At 38.5% G+C, this 20,965-nt stretch overlaps 1 protein-coding gene across 1 annotated transcript in view; it reads left to right on the top strand.

The window, feature by feature from the left end:
* Positions 1 to 10,095, top strand: part of eda (ectodysplasin A) — a 38,017-nt gene extending 27,922 nt beyond the window's left edge. The window contains exons 4-9 of the mRNA XM_036581015.1: positions 4,207 to 4,254; positions 4,892 to 5,119; positions 6,181 to 6,215; positions 7,109 to 7,160; positions 9,091 to 9,212; positions 9,810 to 10,095. Of these exons, the coding sequence (XP_036436908.1) occupies positions 4,207 to 4,254; positions 4,892 to 5,119; positions 6,181 to 6,215; positions 7,109 to 7,160; positions 9,091 to 9,212; positions 9,810 to 10,070 (746 nt within the window). The 3' untranslated portion in view covers positions 10,071 to 10,095. The remainder of the gene's footprint in view (positions 1 to 4,206; positions 4,255 to 4,891; positions 5,120 to 6,180; positions 6,216 to 7,108; positions 7,161 to 9,090; positions 9,213 to 9,809) is intronic.
* The last annotated feature ends 10,870 nt before the right edge of the window (positions 10,096 to 20,965 follow it).

Here is a 20,965-nt window from a genome sequence, read left to right as displayed (position 1 = left end):
GCGGTGATGGTCTGTGCGTCTGATGCGGTTGCTTCATCTACCCTTCGTGGTGCCAACTGCTCACCAGCCTTCTGGACCAGACTGACCCCCATGGAGCTTCCTCCTGTAGAACACTGTGCAAACCTCACATGCATGAACTGACCATCCTGTTGATACTGCTGCATTTTTCTCCTGCTTTTCCTTTTTCTGCATCTTATACTGATGGTCAAATCTCATTCTCTGCTGTTACTGTTTGCTATCTGGTGTTGACCAAAGGAGGATGGGTTCCCCTTTTAAGTCTTGGTTCCTCTCAAGGTTTCTTCCTCTTATTTTTAAGGAGGTTTTCCTCGTCACTGTCACCATTGGTGATGGTCATGGGGGTTCGAACCCGGACTTTTGTTTGCTGTAAAGCTGCTTTGTGACAACATCTGTTGTAAAAAGCGCTATATAAATAAACCTTGATGGGACTTGACACTAGGCCACCAGATCTGCCGCCTCCCTCCTGTACGCCGTCTCGTTCCCACCATTATTACATTATTGGGAATTATTGTGATTATTATTATGTTACTGGGTTCTGTAGAGTGTCCTGAAAATAACAACAAAACTACAAAATACCAATGAAGCAAAATTAGTCTGGGGTCCATTTAGTTGACAGTGTCTATTTTGCACTTTAATTTGATGTGTCATTGCATCATCAACGTGGTGATATTTGAAGCCTAAATGTCCTACATGCACATGTTGGCAAGATGCACATGTGTATGTATGCGGTGTTGAGAGGGTCACGCAGCAGGAGGTTTAACTGGGCTGGAAAACGTTTGCCAACCACTGATGTATGTTATGCCCTTATCTGTAAACATGGACTAAATTCAGGCTTCCATTACTCGTTGGCTACATTAGCCTCATAGCTCTGATGTAAAAACTAAAGAAGCAAACTTCACACACCAGACATGTCCTGACTGATGGATTACAGTTGGGCCAAGGGGGTTGGAACGGGGTAAATTCGATTTTTTTTTGCAGAACTGTCACTTTAAGGGCCCCACTGAGGCACGAGCTCCAACCCAAATTTAACACACCTGATCCCGTGGTTATTTGGTAGATAATCTCCAGGAATTTGGGGGTCCTCCATGAGACGTGGAGAGGCGTAGTAAACCAGGGAAGTGGGTGAAGAGTAAATAAACGAAAACGGATTTAAAAAAGAAAAGAGTCGCTTTGGTTTTGTTTGACATTTGAAAAGTGAAGTAGTTCTCTCAGATCACATAATGCACACAAACAGACGCAACATCTAAACACACACCAAGCCTCTCCAGACCTGCCAGAGGGAGAACGGGCTCCGGCTCACACTCACACACACTCGCACACGGAGGCCGTAGACGGGCAGCAGACGTGTATTATTGTTATTGTCATTGTAACGATCTTAGACGTGTATTTATACCACGTTTTGGGGTTTTGACTTTCAGCGAAAAGTCCACACGCTTTGTTTCACACACACACGTTGTCTCCTCGAGTGTGTGTGTGTGTCTCACTGAGGCCTGTCTGGGGGTTTCTGAATCAAAACAGTTTCAGCTTTTTAGTAACAATGTCTATTGAGAAATTTTCATGTTGATGTAAACAAAGGCCAAATATTTACTCTCAGTGCCAACTTACTGCTGCAGCGCCCCAAACGCACACCGCAAGGGTAACTCCAGCTCAGGCTCCGTCCCAAACCTCTCTACGTTTCTCACAGCCTACGTCCCAAACCCCTCCATATTTCTCACAGATTATGTCCCAAACTTCTAATTTCTCACAGGTTCTGTCCCAAAGCCCTCCATAATTCTTACAGTCTACGTACCAAACTTCTTGTTTCTCACAGGATCCAGACCAAACCTCACTGTATTTCTTATAGATTTCATCTCAAACCTCTCTACATTTCTCACGGGTTTCATCTTAAACCTCACTACGTCTTATCAGCTCCATCCCAAACTTCTCATTTTTCATGGGCTCAATCCCAAACCTTTCCACATTTGTTACAGGCTCCATCCCCAGCCTTTTCACGTTTCTCACAAACCTCTCCACATTTCTCGCAGGCTTCATCCTAAACCTCTCTATATTTCTCCCTGCATTTGTCCAAAACTTTTTCATATTTGACACAAATCTCTCCACATTTCTCACAGAATTAATTATTTTTATGTATTATTTCTTATATAATAGACGGGCAAAACACAGCTTTCTGGTAACACTGACATCACGTGGTTAACTTGCACATGTCTGTAGCTGTTTTCATTTTTTAATTATGTAGAACTCTGAAATATGGCTGAAGACTGGGTTGTGTCTGTGTGCTCAGCAATTTAGGAGCGATTTGGGTATTATTATGATGTTGAAAATAGAATTTGGCTTCACTTTTTCATTATATGGCATCAGAATGAAACGTTACTGTGCTTAGTTCAAGATGTTCTTGCAAACAGGGGTTCACCTCAAATGCAAACATCAACAATACCTCAATGATTCTCCAGATATATGACTTAATGATCATTAACCACAGACAGATCTGAAAGAATCTTTTTATTCGAATGAGGTGACAAGGTAGAAAAACTACCTGATCAGGACCGTGTTTCGTTTCAGAGACGGTGGTGTAGGTGTGTTAATGTAAACGACACACGGCAGACTACAGGCTTTTTTATGCTTTTATTTTCTGGCAGGAATCAGACTTTGAATCTGTGTGAAATATCGAACTGCGAAAGTCTTCCGTGTTTGTAACACCACCACCACATTGTTAGCAAATCTTTGCTTTAGCTTCATGCTCTTCTTGAGGTCTCTGATATTTTATGGGTTACTCTCACCCCCTACTGGTCATGCTCATGCAAGCATTTTCAAGTTGTTTTTGCGTTCTTATGTGGACACAAAGATAATCGAAAAACAATGCAGGTGTAGACAATTTTTTTTTTTAAACTGAGGGAAAACCCATGTTTTTAAAAAATACCCTGATAGGTGTGGATGAGGCCTGAATTACAATCAGAGTGGAAAAGTTCTGAAAATCAGCCCGACATCTTAACTGCTGAGGATCAGAATCGCAGAGCTGAAGATCCGCTTTCATTTTCACAAAAAAGCAGCGGATTGCGTGCGAAGGCTTCAGGCCAGCGCTGCACACACAGCACTAATTAACACACACACACACACACACACACACACTCATCCCAAAACCCACACACTGGCCAACACAAACATGGAGTGACCTCAGAAAGTCTTCCTCAGAAACTGAGCCGCTCTCCGGAGAGACAGAGACGCAGAACAGCTGATTTCATCACATTCATTTATTTTCTGCTTTCTTCATTTGTCACACTTTATGAGTTGGCCGTCATTTGTTTTTTTTGATGACTTGTTTTGAAGCTGACGTCTGATGTTCAGCCAATTTGCTCTCAGACACACATACACAGTTTAGCCGTATCACTTCAAATAGTCCTCGTTTGAGGGCTTTCTGCGCTGGATGAAGGGAAGTTGAAAGGTTTTTTATGGAAAATGTCAAAGACAGTTTTAACGCTATTTGTTCTGTTTTTCAAATGGATCTGGCATCGTATCAGTTCGCAGACTGCTGAGAGGCCCTGTTTACCCTTTAGAGGAACAGTTTGACACAAAAAATCAAATTTACACAGTTTCCCCACTTTTTGAGCCTGTTTACACTTCGCATTAGCATGTGTTTTTTGTCCGGATCATATCTGGATAAACTTTGGATGGATTCCATTTACACTTTTCACTGAAATGGGGCTCCAGTGTGGCTCATATGAGATCTGATTGTACTTTTTCCATGTAAAAAGCACATCAACACATACATCGTTTCCATCTTACTTTTGTTTACTCTTTTTCTCATTACAATATGAGTGGACAAGCTCAGCCTGGATGCTTTCATCGGCCTGGAGTGTGTGAAGGCACTTGGTTTGGGGCGAACTTCAGCCTCGCATGTCCTTTTCATGCAGTCAAGCAAAATCCGAATGTGGTCTTATCACCAAAAACGTATGGTCATTCAGGCCCAAAGTATTACTATGCACAATCTAAATATATAGAAATTAAATAGAAATTAATAACCTAAATGTAGGTATTGTGATATAAACTGAGTCTGTTCTACAGTTTCTTATTAGGCTGAATGAATAACCGACTCTAAATGTAGGTATTGTGATATAAACTGAGTCTGTTCTACTGTTTTAACTGTAACATCATAAACTGAGAAAGACTCTCATACAGATTTTTGTCTTTTAGAAGAGAAACCACCTGCAACTGGAAAAAGAAAAGGCGAGAGGAAGAAAGGTAAGTCTTCATGTCTGAATATAACAGTTTTATTAACTGTTAGTGATTGAAAAGCAAAGCAATATGCATCAATATTGTTTCCTGATTTCTGTTTTTCTAATTCTTGTTTTTCTGCTATATTTTTTATCTACAAACTCATCCCACAGTTTTTGGGATTTTGACACTGCTCCAGTGCTGGAATGTTTAGGGTGATCTCAAATATTATATTATTATATACAATTTTTTAATCTGACATATGATTTTGATATAATCATTATTAATAGACATTTTTTCCCCAAAGGAAAGAATGGTGAGCAAAAGCCCCCATTTATATTATGAACAAGTTTACTATGAACACTTAATCACATAGGACTCCATAGCAACCACCAAGCATCTTCTTAACAACCACCAGCGATACCATAGCAACCAAATAACACCCTAACAATTACCTGGAACACTGTTGCAATTATGTAGCAATACAATAGCAATCACCCGGGATGCCATAGCAACACCCTAGCAACCACCTGGGTTACCAAATCCAGAACCAGCTGAACTGTTTTCTAAAACAGGAAATCCTTGTTAATCGTTTTTTCCTCATGTAGCAGTTGAAGTTTAGAGGTTAATGTGTTTTTGTTTTTGACCATTCCTCTCACTGTAGGGAAAAAGGGCCCCCGTGGCCCTCAGGGACCCCAAGGCCCCCGTGGACCTCAGGGTCCCCCGGGCCCACCTGGCCCACCCGGACCACCAGGACCTCCAGGAATCCCTGGATTCCCTGGATACCCAGGCACCAATGCCATGGGACCCTCTGGACCACCCGGACCACCTGGACCTCCAGGGCCCCCTGGACCTCCAGGACCACAGGGACCTCCTGGACCTCAGGGACAAGGTAAGGGCCAAATTGCAATACTTTGTATGCAAATCTTCAGACGTTAAACATAGATGTCTGCTAATTTAAAATTTAACGTGCACTATGGAGGTGTGTGTGGTTGAGATTAGGAAGATGTGTGTAGTTGAGATTATGGAGGTGTGTGTAGTTGAGATTGTGAAGGTGTGTGTAGTTGAGATTATGGAGGTGTGTAGTTGAGATTATGGGATTTGTAGTTGATATTTTGGAGGTGTGTGTAGTTGAGATTATGGAGGTGTGTATAGTTGAGACTATGGAGGTGTGTGTAGTTGAGATTATGGAGGTGTGTATAGTTGAGACTATGGAGGTGTGTGTAGTTGAGATCGTGAAGGTGTGTGTAGTTGAGATTATGGAGGTGTGTGTAGTTGAGATTGTGAACGTGTGTGTAGTTGAGATTATGGAGGTGTGTAGTTGAGATTATGGGATTTGTAGTTGATATTTTGGAGGTGTGTGTAGTTGAGATTATGGAGGTGTGTATAGTTGAGACTATGGAGGTGTGTGTAGTTGAGATCGTGAAGGTGTGTGTAGTTGAGATTATGGAGGTGTGTAGTTGAGATTATGTAAGTGTGTAGTTGAGATTATGTAAGTGTGTAGTTGAGATTATGGAGGTGTGTTTAGTTGAAATTGTGAAGTGTGTGTAGTTGAGATTATGGAGGTGTGTATAGTTGAGATCGTGAAGGTGTGTGTAGTTGAGATTATGGAGGTGTGTGTAGTTGAGATTATGGAGGTGTGTGTAGTTGAGATTATGTAAGTGTGTAGTTCAGATTATGGAGGTGTGTGGTTGAGATTATGGAGGTGTGTGTAGTTGAGATTATGTAAGTGTGTAGTTCAGATTATGGAGGTGTGTGGTTGAGATTATGGAGGTGTGTGTAGTTGAGATTATGCATGTATGGTACAAATATATTGTATATGGTTCATTATGCTAATTGTAGATTTTGACAAATATATTTACAATGTTGTTTTATTCACATTGCTTTAACACCAAAAGATTTCATCATTGTTTTTCACTGTGTGTGTGTGTGTGTGTGTGTGTGTGTTTACAGGTGGAGGTGAGAAAGGCAGGTTGAGAGACTCACAGGTACGATATGTTCTCTCTGCTTGAATATTTACTACACGCCCATATTGATGTGGATATCACCTAAATTAACCTTAATGTCCTAATAAGTTCTAGTAAAATTAATACCCAATTTCTAAAAAAGATGGCTCTTCAAGGGTTCTTTAGTAAACGGAATGTTCCATTTAAAACCATGACATCTACCTAGAACCATTTCATGCTTAAATGTTTTTTTGCCTGCTGAAATGGGAAATGAGATGGGGTTGTATGGGGACTTTTTTTGAAAATGTTTCTATATAGCACTAAAAAGTGTTCTGCTTTTATTATGATGTCAATGATGTAACAATAACAGAACCCTTTGTTGGTGCTGTAACGAACCATATACAACACATTCTATATGAAGAACCATGCCACCATGCAGAGAACCGTTTAAGCATAAAATATATAAAATATGGTCCTATAAAGGTCCTATTTGGATCATCACCATTTTAAAGAGAACCATTCCTTTTTACTAAGGAACTGCTGAAGAACCATCTTATCTTTATTAAGAGTGTAGAATGAACTTATAATGACATCAATGAATCCCAAATGATGTTGCAATAATATTATCCAGAATGTCACATATTCAGAAAGCAGTGACCAAATGTCACTGATAAAGTAGCTATTCATTGTAATTAATAATTATAATTATTTGATGTTATTGCTGTCATGTCATCACTTCTTAATGTTTCCAAAATACTTGAAATTGTAAATAAATTATCGCTTCACGTTTTGACATAATTTTTAACATTTATGAATAAACATTCATTTGCTCATTTTGAGAGTGTATTTGTGAGAGGTATGTACCAATATTGTGTGTGTGTGTGTGTGTGTGTGTGTGTGTGTGTGTGTGTGTGTGTGTGTGTGTGTGCAAACAGCCAGCTGTGGTGCACCTGCAGGGTCAGGAAACGACCATACAGGTGAAAGAAGGTAAGAGTTAAAACATGCACACACACTCAGACACACTCACACTCTTAATCTGGGCCTACACTGATTGCTTTAAGACTGATTTTAAACCTGAATTGACGCTTTCGACAAACATTCGCAATCATAAGTGATTTTTTTAATATGTTGTGGATGATCTGGTAGTGAGAGATAATAATTTAATTTAATACATAATTTACATTTTATGCTTTATTTTTGTAAAATGTTAAGCTCAGCACTAAAACTTGCATGAAAATGCCTCATTTAAGTGTATTTAAGTTCCCTGTAGAAAATCAACTTGTCCAGACTTTTGCATACGACTGTGTGTCTAAACCATGAAGATGTTGAGGGTATTGATAATCCTGATTACACACAAAATGTTATAATCTGGTAAGGCTGGACGATACGGCAAAAATACAAGAAAAAATATGTGAAAATGTTTTCATGATGCATGTAGCTTTTGATAAATGGAACAGATATGTTTGATACGTTAGAACTGACAAAAAAGCCCCAGCAGTGCCACATTAAAAATAAATATTGTCAGAAATAATATATACGATGATTATACAATGACTTCTATTCAGCATTTCACACCTGCACTGCTCTAAATCTAATTAAGCAGGACTAATTATTGTCTTTGTAATGACGCATGCATTCCTCAGTGTTTTTATGTGCCACCATATGCTCAGAAATGGACCCCTACACGAAAATATTACTCTATCATCTCCCAATTTGTGCATATTTGCATAAGCTATTTAATTACTTCTGTCGTTGTACTCTGTAGCTGCACACGGGGCGAAGGTCTTCTAATGTTCAGCGCGAAGTCGTGCTCTCGTTTCTAGCCTTCATTATTCGAGTTGTCTGGTACTGTGTTGAAAAACGACGTCTTAGCTAGTGAGAGTATCTTAATCTAGTCAATATATCTAACATTTCCAAGTATGACACTGTTGTAAGGATATTGTAAGATGTTTAACATTCTCAGATTATTTCATATGAGACATCAAAGGACATAAAAGTACATAAAAAAAGAAAAATCTCAGGAACGCTGCAGGCTAGAGACATAGTTTTACTATGCCCGGAAGGGTAGCCTTATTCTATGGACAAGTCTGGAGCACAGCCTCTGTTTGGTCGACAAGCCAGGAATACGGCCTCTGTTTGGTCAACAAGACAGGAACACAGCTTCTGATTGGTCAACATGTCAGGAACACAGCCTCTGTTGGTTGACAGGTCAGGAATACAGCATCTTAGTGATTGACAAGACAAGAACACAGCCTCTGATTGGTCGACAAGTCAGGACCACAACCTCTGATTGGTCGACAAGTCAGGAACAAAACCTCTGATTGGGCGACAGACTCGGCCCAAGGCGTCAATGGATGGCTCACAGCCATGCTCACAATAACTATAACTCACTTCAACACAGAGGCATTCGATGTTGGATTTATGATTATGGATTTATTTTACAAAGACTCCAAAAAGACAGTGCAGTTCAAGTCTGGATTACAAAGCTTCTGAAAAGGATATGATCGCAATGGAGGCCTTCTGGGAAAAAGTCACTGGCATGCAGTGTTCCTGAGGTTTATTCTTTTATGTACAATGTCCTTTGATGTCATATATGACATCATTATTTTATCAAGTGAAAGTCAGCAGATCATTTATTTAGTTTTGAGAAATAATGCAGATGATTTTATTTATTTAAAAAATTGCTTTCATGAGACCCAAATGTCTAGAAGTTAAATGATTTTATATTCTTACAACAGTCTCATAATGAGAAATATTAGATGTACTGAGTAGATATAAGATGATTTAACTTGCTAAGATGTCGTTTATTGCAGTGTGTAGTGAGAGATTTGGGCTGTAGAGGGTGTAGGTGTGTGTGTGGGTGCCGCTGAGGCGGATGGGTGAGTAGTGACTGGTATCTCTCTGTGAGATCTCTCAGAAGGCGTCCTAAAAAACTGGAAGATGATCCTGACGCACCCGCGTGTGTTTAAAATGCACTCGCGCTCCGGAGAGCTGGAGGTGCTGGTGGACGGGACGTACTTCATCTATAGTCAGGTAGAAGTGAGTATGCTCCCTCAACTGTTTCCTACACACATACATACAAGTGCACTGCTATTCAAATGATTTGGAACCCATTGATGCGCAAATCAAATTTAAGCACAATTTAATATGTAAAATATGTAACTAATCGTTATCATGCATTTACTTTTCTTGCTATGTTCTACAAAAGTAATGAGTCTAGACTTAAAGGGGTCAACATACTTTAAGAAACACTGCATTAAGCATCAGTTTCTCAAAGAAATCTGCAGCCACACCTCCAAAGTTCAGTCTTAGAAGTTGGTTAAACTCCAGTTTTGAAAATTCCTGTTTTTTCTTTTATTTTCTTTTTGACTTTCTTCTGCTGTCTGCACATTAAGTGGATTATTACATATCTGATATCCTCACAAATATCTCCTGAAAAATGAGTAACTTGTAATTCACAGCTGTTTTGACTGGAAATTATATAAATTTAGGGCGGGTTCTAAATTATGCGCAGTACTGTACATATAATATTACAGGTATCTTGTAATAACATTGATATACTCTAATCTACACTGTTCTATTGTTTTATGCATGTTTTGTTGTGTGTGTGGTTGCATGCATGCCGCATGTGCGCAGGTGTACTACCTGAACTTCACGGACATTGCGAGCTATGAGGTGATGATTGATAAGGATCCGTTCCTGCGCTGCACGCGGAGCATCGAGACCGGACAGCGGAAGTTCAACACCTGTTACACTGCAGGTGTGTGTTGGCTCCGTGCCAAACAGCGCATCTCCATCCGCATGGTGTACGAGGACACCTCCATCTCCATGAGCAACCACACCACCTTCCTCGGCAGCATCCGTCTGGGGGAGGCCCCGCCCACCGGACACACCTGAGCCCATCAGCTCAGGTTTCAATGTCTGCTAGACACAGCTGAGCCAATCAGCTTTTGAATTCCACTCACAGGACACAACTGAGCCAGTAAGCTCACTGATCACGCCACAAGACACACCTGAGCCAATAAGCTCACGCCCACAGGACACACCTGAGCAAATTAGCTCACGCCCACATGCCTAGAACACACCCGAACCAGTTAGTTCACAGATCACTTCCCCCAGCACACACTTGTACAAATTGGCTTGCGCACACAGGACATGCCTGAGCCTAATTGGATCACATATGATCCAGTTAGCTCACAGACCACACCCACAGGACACATCTGATCTATTTGGCTCATGACTGTAGAACACACCTGAGCCACTAAGCTCACAGACCACGCCCACAGGACAAGGCTCAGCCAGTCTGTTCAAAGGCCACGCCTGAGTTCACTGGCTTTGCTAGCTAGCTAAGTTAAAGTTGTAGCCTACACCGCTAGCTACCTGTACATTTACCCAAACAAATGGAAAAAGTCGGAAGTGCAGACTCGAACCTGTTGATATACAAATCAAATGTAAACACGATTCATTATGTAACACATATAATTAATTATAATGCAAATAGACTTAAAGGGTCAACATGCTTTGAGAAAGAGAGACGGCATCAAGCAAATTCTTCTCTCTGCCATGTGATGCTGCTGACCAATCACAACTCACCATCAGGACTCTCGCAATTAGGCTTGGGCAGTTTGATGATGTTCACAGTCTTAAATGTGCAAATAATTAGGCAACAAATCTGCCGATTGTCATCCTGACGCAAAAGTAATACCGTTGTTTAACAGTGAGAAAGAAGCCGTTCCACAAACCAGGCTAAAGGAAGATAATCAGCGCCACCATGTGGCCAAATGATGGAATGCAGACTTTTAAGTGAGCCAAATTGTGCTTTTTTCTTATTTTATTGTTAGTAACTATTTCACATATTCAAATATGAGTGATGTCATCTATCAGGATATTTACAAAGACCAATGTCTGTCGCCCATCCTTACCCGTAATCGTTATTGGCCCAGACCAACAATCATGGCCCCACCTTCTGCTCTGCCGGAGGAGGAACTTGGGAACTCGCCGAGGTCATGCTGGAATGGTTATGTATCCTTCACCCAAAGAGTCTGAGGATCTGTTGGTTGTGATGCGTATGGACTCCGTACAGAGGAGCGAGGTTTTGTTAATGACTTTAATATCGCCCAACGCACTGTACATGCATACAGCGTTAGCACTGATAGAAGAAAATGTGTATCTAAGATCATATTTGTTTTGTATTGTTGTTGTTAATACAATGTTTTCCTATGTTGAAAAAACAGATTTACTCTTTACATTAACGCTCTTACCCCAAATGTAGTGGACCAGCCAAGGCAGGGTTGGTTTGAAGCTCTAATAGACTTGATTACATGGTTTCTGACACGGTATGACTCACTTTTATCAGAATTTTTTCTTTCTAACAAATTGGTTCAAAGTCAGAGCTGAAGAGGAATTTTGGACTTGATCTTGAACTTTAGACCAAAATCCTTTTGTTCTGAGTGACCCTAAACCTTAATTATGTTTATTTTAATGATTGAATGTTTCATTTTGTCAGTACCAAAACACTCATAACACAACCTGAACTTTGCCAAATGTTTCAGTAGTGACTTTCAGTAGTGACAATTTTAGCTCATTTTGAGCAGAGCATGACCAGCAAACACACCTTTGAACAGCTGTACACACATAAAATCATCATATTTTACATTAAAACACAAGAACATTCTTAAGAATCTGAATTCTTAAGAAAATATGACAATTCTTAATGTTCCACACTGATTTTCAGACTTTGGGACACATTTACTTCCAAACAATGGGATCTAACTGCTCACCATGTGGCCATGAAGGACAGGGATGCAGCCTCACTTCCTGCTCTAAAATGCAGGGGCGGGGCTAAAATAAGGCTCCACCTACTGACTAAAGCTCTGTGTTTTGGTAGTGACATAAGCATTTTTATTTAAACATTAAACTCCTCATAAATTGAAAACTTTGATTTTCACTTTAAAAGAAATCAAAAATATATTTTTTTTAAATTTGAAAAAAAAAAATTTTCACAAATATAAATTTAGGGGTTAGTGTTTGGGACAGACTCCTTACAATAGAAAGTACCCCATCAATGCTGATTTTGTATATATTTAGCTTATTAATGTCTCTATTAATGTCTCTATTAATGTTTGGGTTCAAATAGATGAGAACAGAATCCTTATAAATATCTAAGCTGTAAACTCTGAGTACGTCATTGTTTTATAAGTGTATTTTTTACAGTGTGAGCGCAGTTTGAACTAATTCAGTAGAACACTGAGGTACAGTCATGCTGTCGCTGTGACGGAGAGGAATGTGTCAACAACAGCCTATGAAGCCTTTGAGCTGCCCTGAAGACGTGAGGATGTACAGTTGCGTGCAAAAGTTTGGGGCCGAATTCCATGTTGTTATTGATTTTCTGAGTGAAAAAAACTGAACACATCCTCAACAGATGCACAGTTACTGTTAATTTACAAACTTTTACACACTGGAAAATGCAAAATATAAATATTGTGCAAAAGTTTAGGCACATTGTATATTTTGTTTTTTTCCACGAAGATAAATTCACCAGTTATATCTAATAAACACACATAAATCTTAATGATTTTTTTGTCGTAATATTTCAGATGGAGCTCAACTATAAAATTGCATGTGCTGTGAAAAGAAGATACATAAACATTTTTCATTTTTTCTTTTCATAATTAAAATGACTCGTATATAAGACTGGATAAAAATCTAAATCTAAAGAAGCGAAGCGTCTCGGCTGACTACATTTGGGGTGGGGGGGTGTTTTGGGGGGCTGGTGGCTCTAAATTGCGCTCTTTCACATGAGTCCTCTGTCAGGGTCGGAGCGGAGCTGCAGATATGAAGCAGAAATGTCTCGGTGTTCCTGTGTTTCTGCTCTCGCCTGTCAGCGTGTGTTGTTTCTTTGCGGTGAGGGGGTCGGTGGGCGACGGTGGGTGTCGGTGGGTTTGTTTGGGTTTGCGTTGAAGCCGTTTATGTTCTGGCTGTTCCGCCTGCCTGGCGTTAGCAAACACAAACTGACGCAGAAGCATTTCCATAATTATGAACACAGACACGCCCTGAGAGCTGCACACACGCCAAACCCTACAGTGGCTCTCCGTCCAGCTCAGATTCCCTGATCTGACTCTCTGAACTCATCAGTCTAATAGACACGCCTGGCTTCTGAAACGCCTGTAGTGCCTAAATCGGTCAAATAGCCTAGTATTAATTTGCTTCACTGTGAAAAATGATATCTTGCTGAGTGAAATGATCTGAAATCTAGTCGATATTTCTAATATTTCTCATTTTTAAAATTGTGGTAACTTATTTATAAGATAATTGAACATATTTCTAGACGTTTATTTGTTTTAAATGATTTTTTTACTGAGAAAGTTATAAATGTGCTTGTTGTAAAAAAATATGCTAGAAAGTTGAAAAATTATCTGCCAATATAGTGAGAATTTTATGAAATAAAATGATTAAAACTGGTGAAAATGTCTAAAAATAACATCATAATCCCACATTCATGTCAAAATGAAAAATATTATATATATTAACCTGTTTCACCATAAGTACACTGTAAAAAATGGCACCTTGGCAAGTAAAATCATAAATCTAGCAAAATATCTAATTTCTGATTTTGAGATCGTTGTAGGAATATAAGACTGATTGAAAGTATTTCTAGACATTTATTTCTTTGAAGTCTTGTGAATGCAGATGTCTAAAAATAAGTTAAATAATCTTATAATATTCCCACAACCATCTCAAAATGAGACGTATTAGAAATATCTACCTTTTATTCTCAAGTTTATACTGTAAAAAATGGCATTGTAATATTTCTTATTTCTTAGTTTTAAGCTTATAAGACTAACTTATTTCTTGTTTTAAGTTGTTTAACTAAGTTACTGCTCAATGGATCCATTTCTTCTTCCTCTTCATTGAAGCGAGAATACATGTGGAAAGACGTCACAGTGAAAAAAACATGAAATTAACACTGAGAATTTAAAATTCTGAAGTGAAAATCAGTTAATAAACCCTGTAAAGCAGGTATTCTCAACTTTTTCCACCTCAAGGCCCACCTGTTAATCAGAGAGCATGAAGGCCGACAGGAACCAAAACAAAAGTCTTTTTGTGGCTTTTTGGGAATTTTCAACATTGCTATGTTTGAGCGCCTGCCGCCATGTAGCAGTGAGTATAAAATAATAACTGAATGGTGGCAAATTCATTGGAAAGCTTTAACTGCTTCAACATCATGTTTTACTCTGTTCACGCGCGAATGGACGAAACATCTACAGGGAACAAACATAAATATGACAATTTTGCTAATTTATTCATTGAGGTTAACATACTGTTAAGTGCCATTACTTTCGCACAGTCCGCATTTATGTTTTATTTTCCCAAAGATGTTAAATTTACCAAGTAAGCATTACTGTGTATTAAAGTGTGCAGAAGTGTGTCTCTGTGGAGGATGTGTAGCTTATTTACACGCTGAAAATCAAATAGGAAAAAAAGATGTGTTCTGGGGGTGCCCAAACTTTTACACATGACCATTATTAGAAACAAAAATCATGTTTTTACATCATTAGAAGAAAAACTCTTGAAAAACACGGTTCTTCAAGGGTTTTTTAGTAAAGACTGTGGTTCTGTACAGATTCCTTTGCATGATTTAATGGTTCTTTGCATGGTGAGATGGTTCTTCAGATTGTATAAGGTTCTATATAGCACCAAAAGGGTTCTTCTGTAGGTCCAAGCCTGACATCTTACCAATAGAAGAACTCTTTCCCCCCGCTTATGTAGAACACTTTTCAAGAGGATTCTATATAGAACCATATATAACACTATCTCAATCAATCTGAAGAACCATTTAATCATGCAGATGGTTCTTTAAGTGTGCATGGATCTATATAGAACTTTTCTCTTGAGTGATAGATTTCATAGCTGCTGTTCACACTTTTGACCAACAGGGGTCACTAATGTGCACCAGCTTTAAAAGCTCAGAATAATGAACCCCTTTCAGATATAATATAAAATAAAGCATCGCTGCTTAGGGACAGGGCTAGCTTAGGAGTAAAAGCAAAGGCCACACCCACTTTATCCCCTTGTTTGATGTCAGCACTCAAACCTTTCAGGTGTTTAATCCACCTTTAGGTCCAAAAGAGTTAAAAAAAAAGCTTTTAACCCCTTAAAATCATAGACTTATTACAGACTAAGGCTTATTGTTCAGTAACTACAGGGACCTCAGTGCAAACTGGCTGAGCTATTATTAGGCTATAGAAGTGTGTAATAAAACTTTGGGCCTGTCAAACTTTTTTGTTCCCTTCTTACTTAATTCAAAAATATCAGCAGGAAAATTCAACTTTGGGGGGTGTCACCAAACTTTTGATGAGCATTACAGACAGACAAAAGTACATTATTGATCCGTGACACTGTTTGCATAACATGGGACATTACACACATGATAAAAAAAGACAGATAATTGCATCTACAGTCATGTGCAAAATTTGGTAATTTGGTCAAATTCCATGTTGTGATGATTTTCTGAGTGTAAATAAGTGAACACATCCTCAACAGAGAACACACTTCAGCACATTTAATACACAATTATTGTTTATTTGTTGAATTTACCAAATTGGGGGGGAATAAAACATAAAATGAGGCAAAAATTATGGCATATTTTATATTTTCCCCCAAAATATTAAAGCAAATAAATAGAAATTATGTATTACGTTTTCCAAAATTACGTTTTCTCTGTTGAGGTTGTGTTAACTTATTTTAACTTAGAAAATCAACATAACATGGAATTTGACCAAATTACCAACTTTTGCTGACTTTCTTTACTTACATGCAAAGAAAAAATTGCAGATATGACATAAAACACAGAAGAAAAAACATCAGCCCGACACATTCAACAACCAAACTGAAGAACCAATCACAGATACAGAATGAATCATTAATAAATAACTGAGTTATTGTTTGTATACAGTGAATTGGGGGGCAGTACAGCATATGGTTATGATCAAATTCCTGCTAATGGAACATTCGTATGTGAATTTCCGAGTTTACCACAAAGAAATTACACTTGACCAGCTGACAAAGTTTTAAATAGCCAGCTACTAGAACGTTCTCAGAAACTCCACGAACATCATGGACGTGAACCAAATATCAATATACAGTGCATAAGCCATTCTTTGTTTATTTTTTTTACTGTTCACATATAAATTTATCAGTTGTTGATGTACATCCAAACGTAAACAAATGTTATGATTTGGTGATGTGAAAACTTTACAACTTTTAGAGGACTGTCTGAATATAAACAGCCAGTCTGCACACCTGAGCCAGGTAAACAGGGCCTGAATGAGCTTATCTGGACTTATTATTACAACCTGAGGACTTAACATTGTTTTATGTTCAAATGACAATAATATTAATCTCCTGTTTTTATCCACAAACATACATACTGCTGAATGTGTATAAATCGATGGATATTTAATGTTTTTATGAATATGAGAGTTTCTTTTTGTTTTTGTTTTTTATTGTTTTGATTTTGGTTTTGCTGAAGCCCCTGGCAAATGTATTGTTTATACTCTAGAATTTTCTAGATTGTCACTGTCACTTGTCAAAACAAAACCACGTATCTCCAAAAATAACTACAGGAAAAGGAGAAATGTTCTAGCTTTTAATATATGACAAACAATATTTTATTCTATTTCTATTGGTTTGTTCATCTTGAATTTTGACACAATGTAAACAGCAACAAAAAACCCCGAAAACACAAACATTGAAATATGAGGTTTTGCTATGACTCCAATGATATATTACTCGACTATGGAAACAAGAAGTGGGTGGAGCTGCGTTGACTAGTTATGCCCACTAGTGGGAGCTGTTGGGCAACTAAACACAGTGGCTGATTTTAGTAGCTGTACTTTGTAAGTTTGGAAACAATTTAACAGCTTATTTTCATGCCTAATACAGTGGCCTAAATATGTTTTCACATTGGAAATGTTAAAATTGTTAATTGCGAATAACAATAAAATACTTAAGACTGCTCTTATTGTTTTTTGTTTTTTTTTTCTTTAACAACAGTAAATGATGACTAGTCAACTACTGTTTTGAATAATTAAATAAATATTTAAAAAAAACAACTACAACTAAACAAAAATACGTAGTATATATATGTATATAGTAAACTAAAACTTAAAAGTTGGCCTAATTTTCCTGGCTCAGGGGTGTTAGGAGAGCAAAAAATGGCTTTGGTTCTGGACTGTTTTTACTTTTTAAGCGTTTTGTCACATTTAACGATAAACACATTTGGTTTGAACTCACTGCTCGACTCTTTGTGTATCGGATGTTCTTGTATGCCGGCTGATGTGTGTTGTGTTGTGTTTTTTGTGCGGTGTTGTCTGTAAATGAGGTGCGTTTGATCTTTTATTCTCCCTGAAAATAATGTATATTTGTATACTACCTGAGAACTGTAAATATGTAGATAAAATACAACCGTTCTCTTTTTTTACTCCTTTTTTTATGTAAAATTACCTCAGTTTATATTAAAATTTTTAATCAAAATTGATGTTTGTGAAAGATATGTTTGTTGGCATGTGTATGTACTGTTTGTTTAGGATAAAATCTTTTTTTTTTTTGTAAAGAAAGAAAAAAAACTTAAAAAGGTAACACATTATAAAAAAATTCAAAAATCTCAGCATAATTAAATTTTTAAGATGTGAACAGAGTCATTCAGAGTGGTTTGGTGTGAAATGCTCAGTTCTAGAGAAACTTACAGAGTCAGAATTGTTCACAGGGGTGGTGATAGGAACCAGCCGTCCACCTCTAAAAGCTCCTCACAGAAAGTTACTACATGAAATGGTTATGAATTCACTGCCTGATGACTGAGACACTGTTTTACAGTAGTTTTGAGAAGATTTTGACCCTCAACTCCATTCATGCTGGAGGGATACATGCAGGGTGTTGTGAGGCAAAATAGTCCCCAAAGAAAACTTATTATTTCAGATTTTCCACTATTATACCATCATCAACATTCCATATAAACTCAGAAGACTCGTGTAGGTTCACTGGTGGTTCTGGATAGTAAATAAAATGTCTATATTTGTGTTGTAGTCATGGCGACCCCTGGTTCCTATCACCACCACTGTAAAGACATCTGAACCATTTCACACCAAACCGCTCTGAATCACTCTGCTTACATCTCACACACTGAATTATGTTATGCAGAAGGTTTATTAAAAATTATATATATTTATATCAATCTAATATATCAATATAAACACAGTATGTGAGATTCAGTCTGCCTGGCTGAGACAGTTTAGCTTTTGAAGGTGCACACCGCCATCTAGTGGTCAGATCGGACAATTCAGGCAGAGTTTCTTCTGAAATAAAGGTGTTAATAGTGAGTTTGGAACGTTACTGTGAGGATTTGATTGAGCATTAGTGAGGTCAGGTACTGATGTTGGATGGTCAGTTCTGGATCACTCCAACTCATCCTAAAGGTATTGGATGGAGCTCCACTATTCCGGAGAATGCAGTTCCACAGCTCCATAGCCCAGTGCTGGGGGGCTTTATACCCCTCTAGCCCACTTAGAATTAGGCATGGTGACATTAGGCTCATGTGATCTTAGGCTGCTCCCATTCTATCGGTCACTGCTTTCCTATGGAGATTATGCAAGCTGTGTCATCAATGGGAGACCTTAAAGTAGCTGAATTCACTCAGTATTAGGACTGTCTGGATACTTTTGGACAGATAGTGTAAATAAGCATTATATAACACTTTATATATATTACTCAATCACACAAAAAGAAATTGAGCTGGAATCAGCCTTAAATTTCTGTGCACAGGTGCCAACTACAGGGGGAATGCCCCACCAATCCTAGCACAAAGACAAGAGCACAAAAATGCAGCAGAGCAGAATTCATTTTTACATTTTTATTCTATTTTGAGTTTAAATTTTAGTTTTGCTTGATGTGACACCACCATTTAAATCAATTCAGGGCATGTTTTTTACGGGACACGCCTAATTTAGATGAGCTGTCACTTTACTGCTTTTACTAAACTCAGGACAATTATGTTATAACAAAACATGAAATAAATTATGATTAATTTTAATATATTCTTCCAAGATTCTCACAATCTCCGTTCTAGTTAATCCCAAAGGTGTCTGATGGGGTTGAGGTCAGGGCTCTGTGAGGGCCAGTCAAGCTCTTCCACACCAAACTCACCCAGTCAGGCCTTTATGGAGCTGCTTTGTGCACTGGGCCTCATGCTGGAACAGAAAAGGTTCTTCCCCAAACTGTTCCCACAAAGCTGGAAGTGTACAGTTGTCCAAAATGTCTTGGTGCTGAAGCATTAAGGTTTCCCTTCACTGGAACTAAGGGTTCTAGACCAACCCCTGAAAAACAGCCCCATATCATCATCCCTCCTCCACCAAACTTTACAGCTGGCACAGTGCAGTCAGGCAGGTCACGTTCTCCTGGCATTCGCCAAACCCAGACTCGTCCATCAGACTTTCACTAATGTGTGTAAAGGCAGGCTGCAAGGCTAGGTGCTTGATTTTATACACCTGTGGCAACGAGACTGAATGAAACACCTGAATTCAATGATTAATTGATTGGTGTGTCTCAATACTTTTGTCCATATAGTGTATCATTCATTGGTGTAAGAATTACTGAAGACCGCCAGTGAACCTACACAGGTCTCCTGGGTTTAGATGGAATGTTGATGATGGGGAAAATAGTGGAAAATCTGAAAATAATAGGTTTTCTTTGGGGACTATTTTGCCTTGAATGCATTTCTCCACTATGAATGGATTTTAAAAGTATATGTTTTAAATCTTCTCAAAACTATCATAAAACAGTGTCTCAGACGTCAGGCAGTGAATTCATAACCATTTCATGGAATAACTTTCTGTGAGGACCCAGATTTGTGACGACGATCATGGCAGTTTTTCAAATTTCTAATTTAACTGAACTGAATTCATTTCTGTTGTAGGTTAACGTAAAATCATTTAATTAAAAGCTTGGATCATTTCTATTGGTCCGTTCATCATGTGACAATCAACTGATCTGACAAAAGCAGAGATATAAGGTGTCTGTCCTGACAGTGGAGAGGTGTCCAGGTCTTATTGTGACACCGTGTGGGTGTAACAGTGCAGTAGCTGCCTGTACTTTGCATGTGTTTGTTTATTGTGTGGATTGCTGAGGGGTTAGACTGGCCTTCTTTCACAAACATGAGTTTCCTCACCTCTCTCGCCCCTCTCACCTCTCTCACCTCTGTCTCTCTCGCCCATATCAATACCTACATCCTGCACTCACAGCGCACAGGATGCGTTCCCGGCCTTCAGGGTGGACGGCGTGTGGAAGAGGATTTGCTTTAATGTGTGGTGGGTCGTCGGGGTGGGGGGAGTTTATGTGTATTGTCTCTCAAAAGCAGGTAGAGTCTGTTTTGTAGATTACAGTAGCAGAGCAGGCCGGTCAGTTCAGGTTGACTGTCTGACCGACTGACAGGAGCCTCGTTAATTCCTATAGTCTGTAATTGTGCTGCTTAAAAAAGTCAATCAAATTACAAATGACTGACTACTGTAATGTTTTACCTCTAAAATGCTTTGCTCATCTTTGTTTTTACAGTATTTTGATAGGTGCTCTATGAATTTGATGATGATTATTATTGCTACTTCTACTAAAACTACAATACTACAATACTAGTTTGCACTTAAAAGGCAACTCCATCAATTTTCCAAATTTTAAGAGTGGCTTGGTGTAAAAATACCCAATACTTATAATAATAAAGTTTTGTTCCTGTTGGCCTTCATGTG

Source organism: Colossoma macropomum, unplaced genomic scaffold, assembly GCF_904425465.1.
Source record: "Colossoma macropomum unplaced genomic scaffold, Colossoma_macropomum, whole genome shotgun sequence".
Lineage (NCBI taxonomy): Eukaryota > Metazoa > Chordata > Actinopteri > Characiformes > Serrasalmidae > Colossoma > Colossoma macropomum.
The sequence above is the reverse complement of the archived record's forward strand: the minus strand, read 5'-3'. Positions and strand labels throughout refer to the sequence as shown.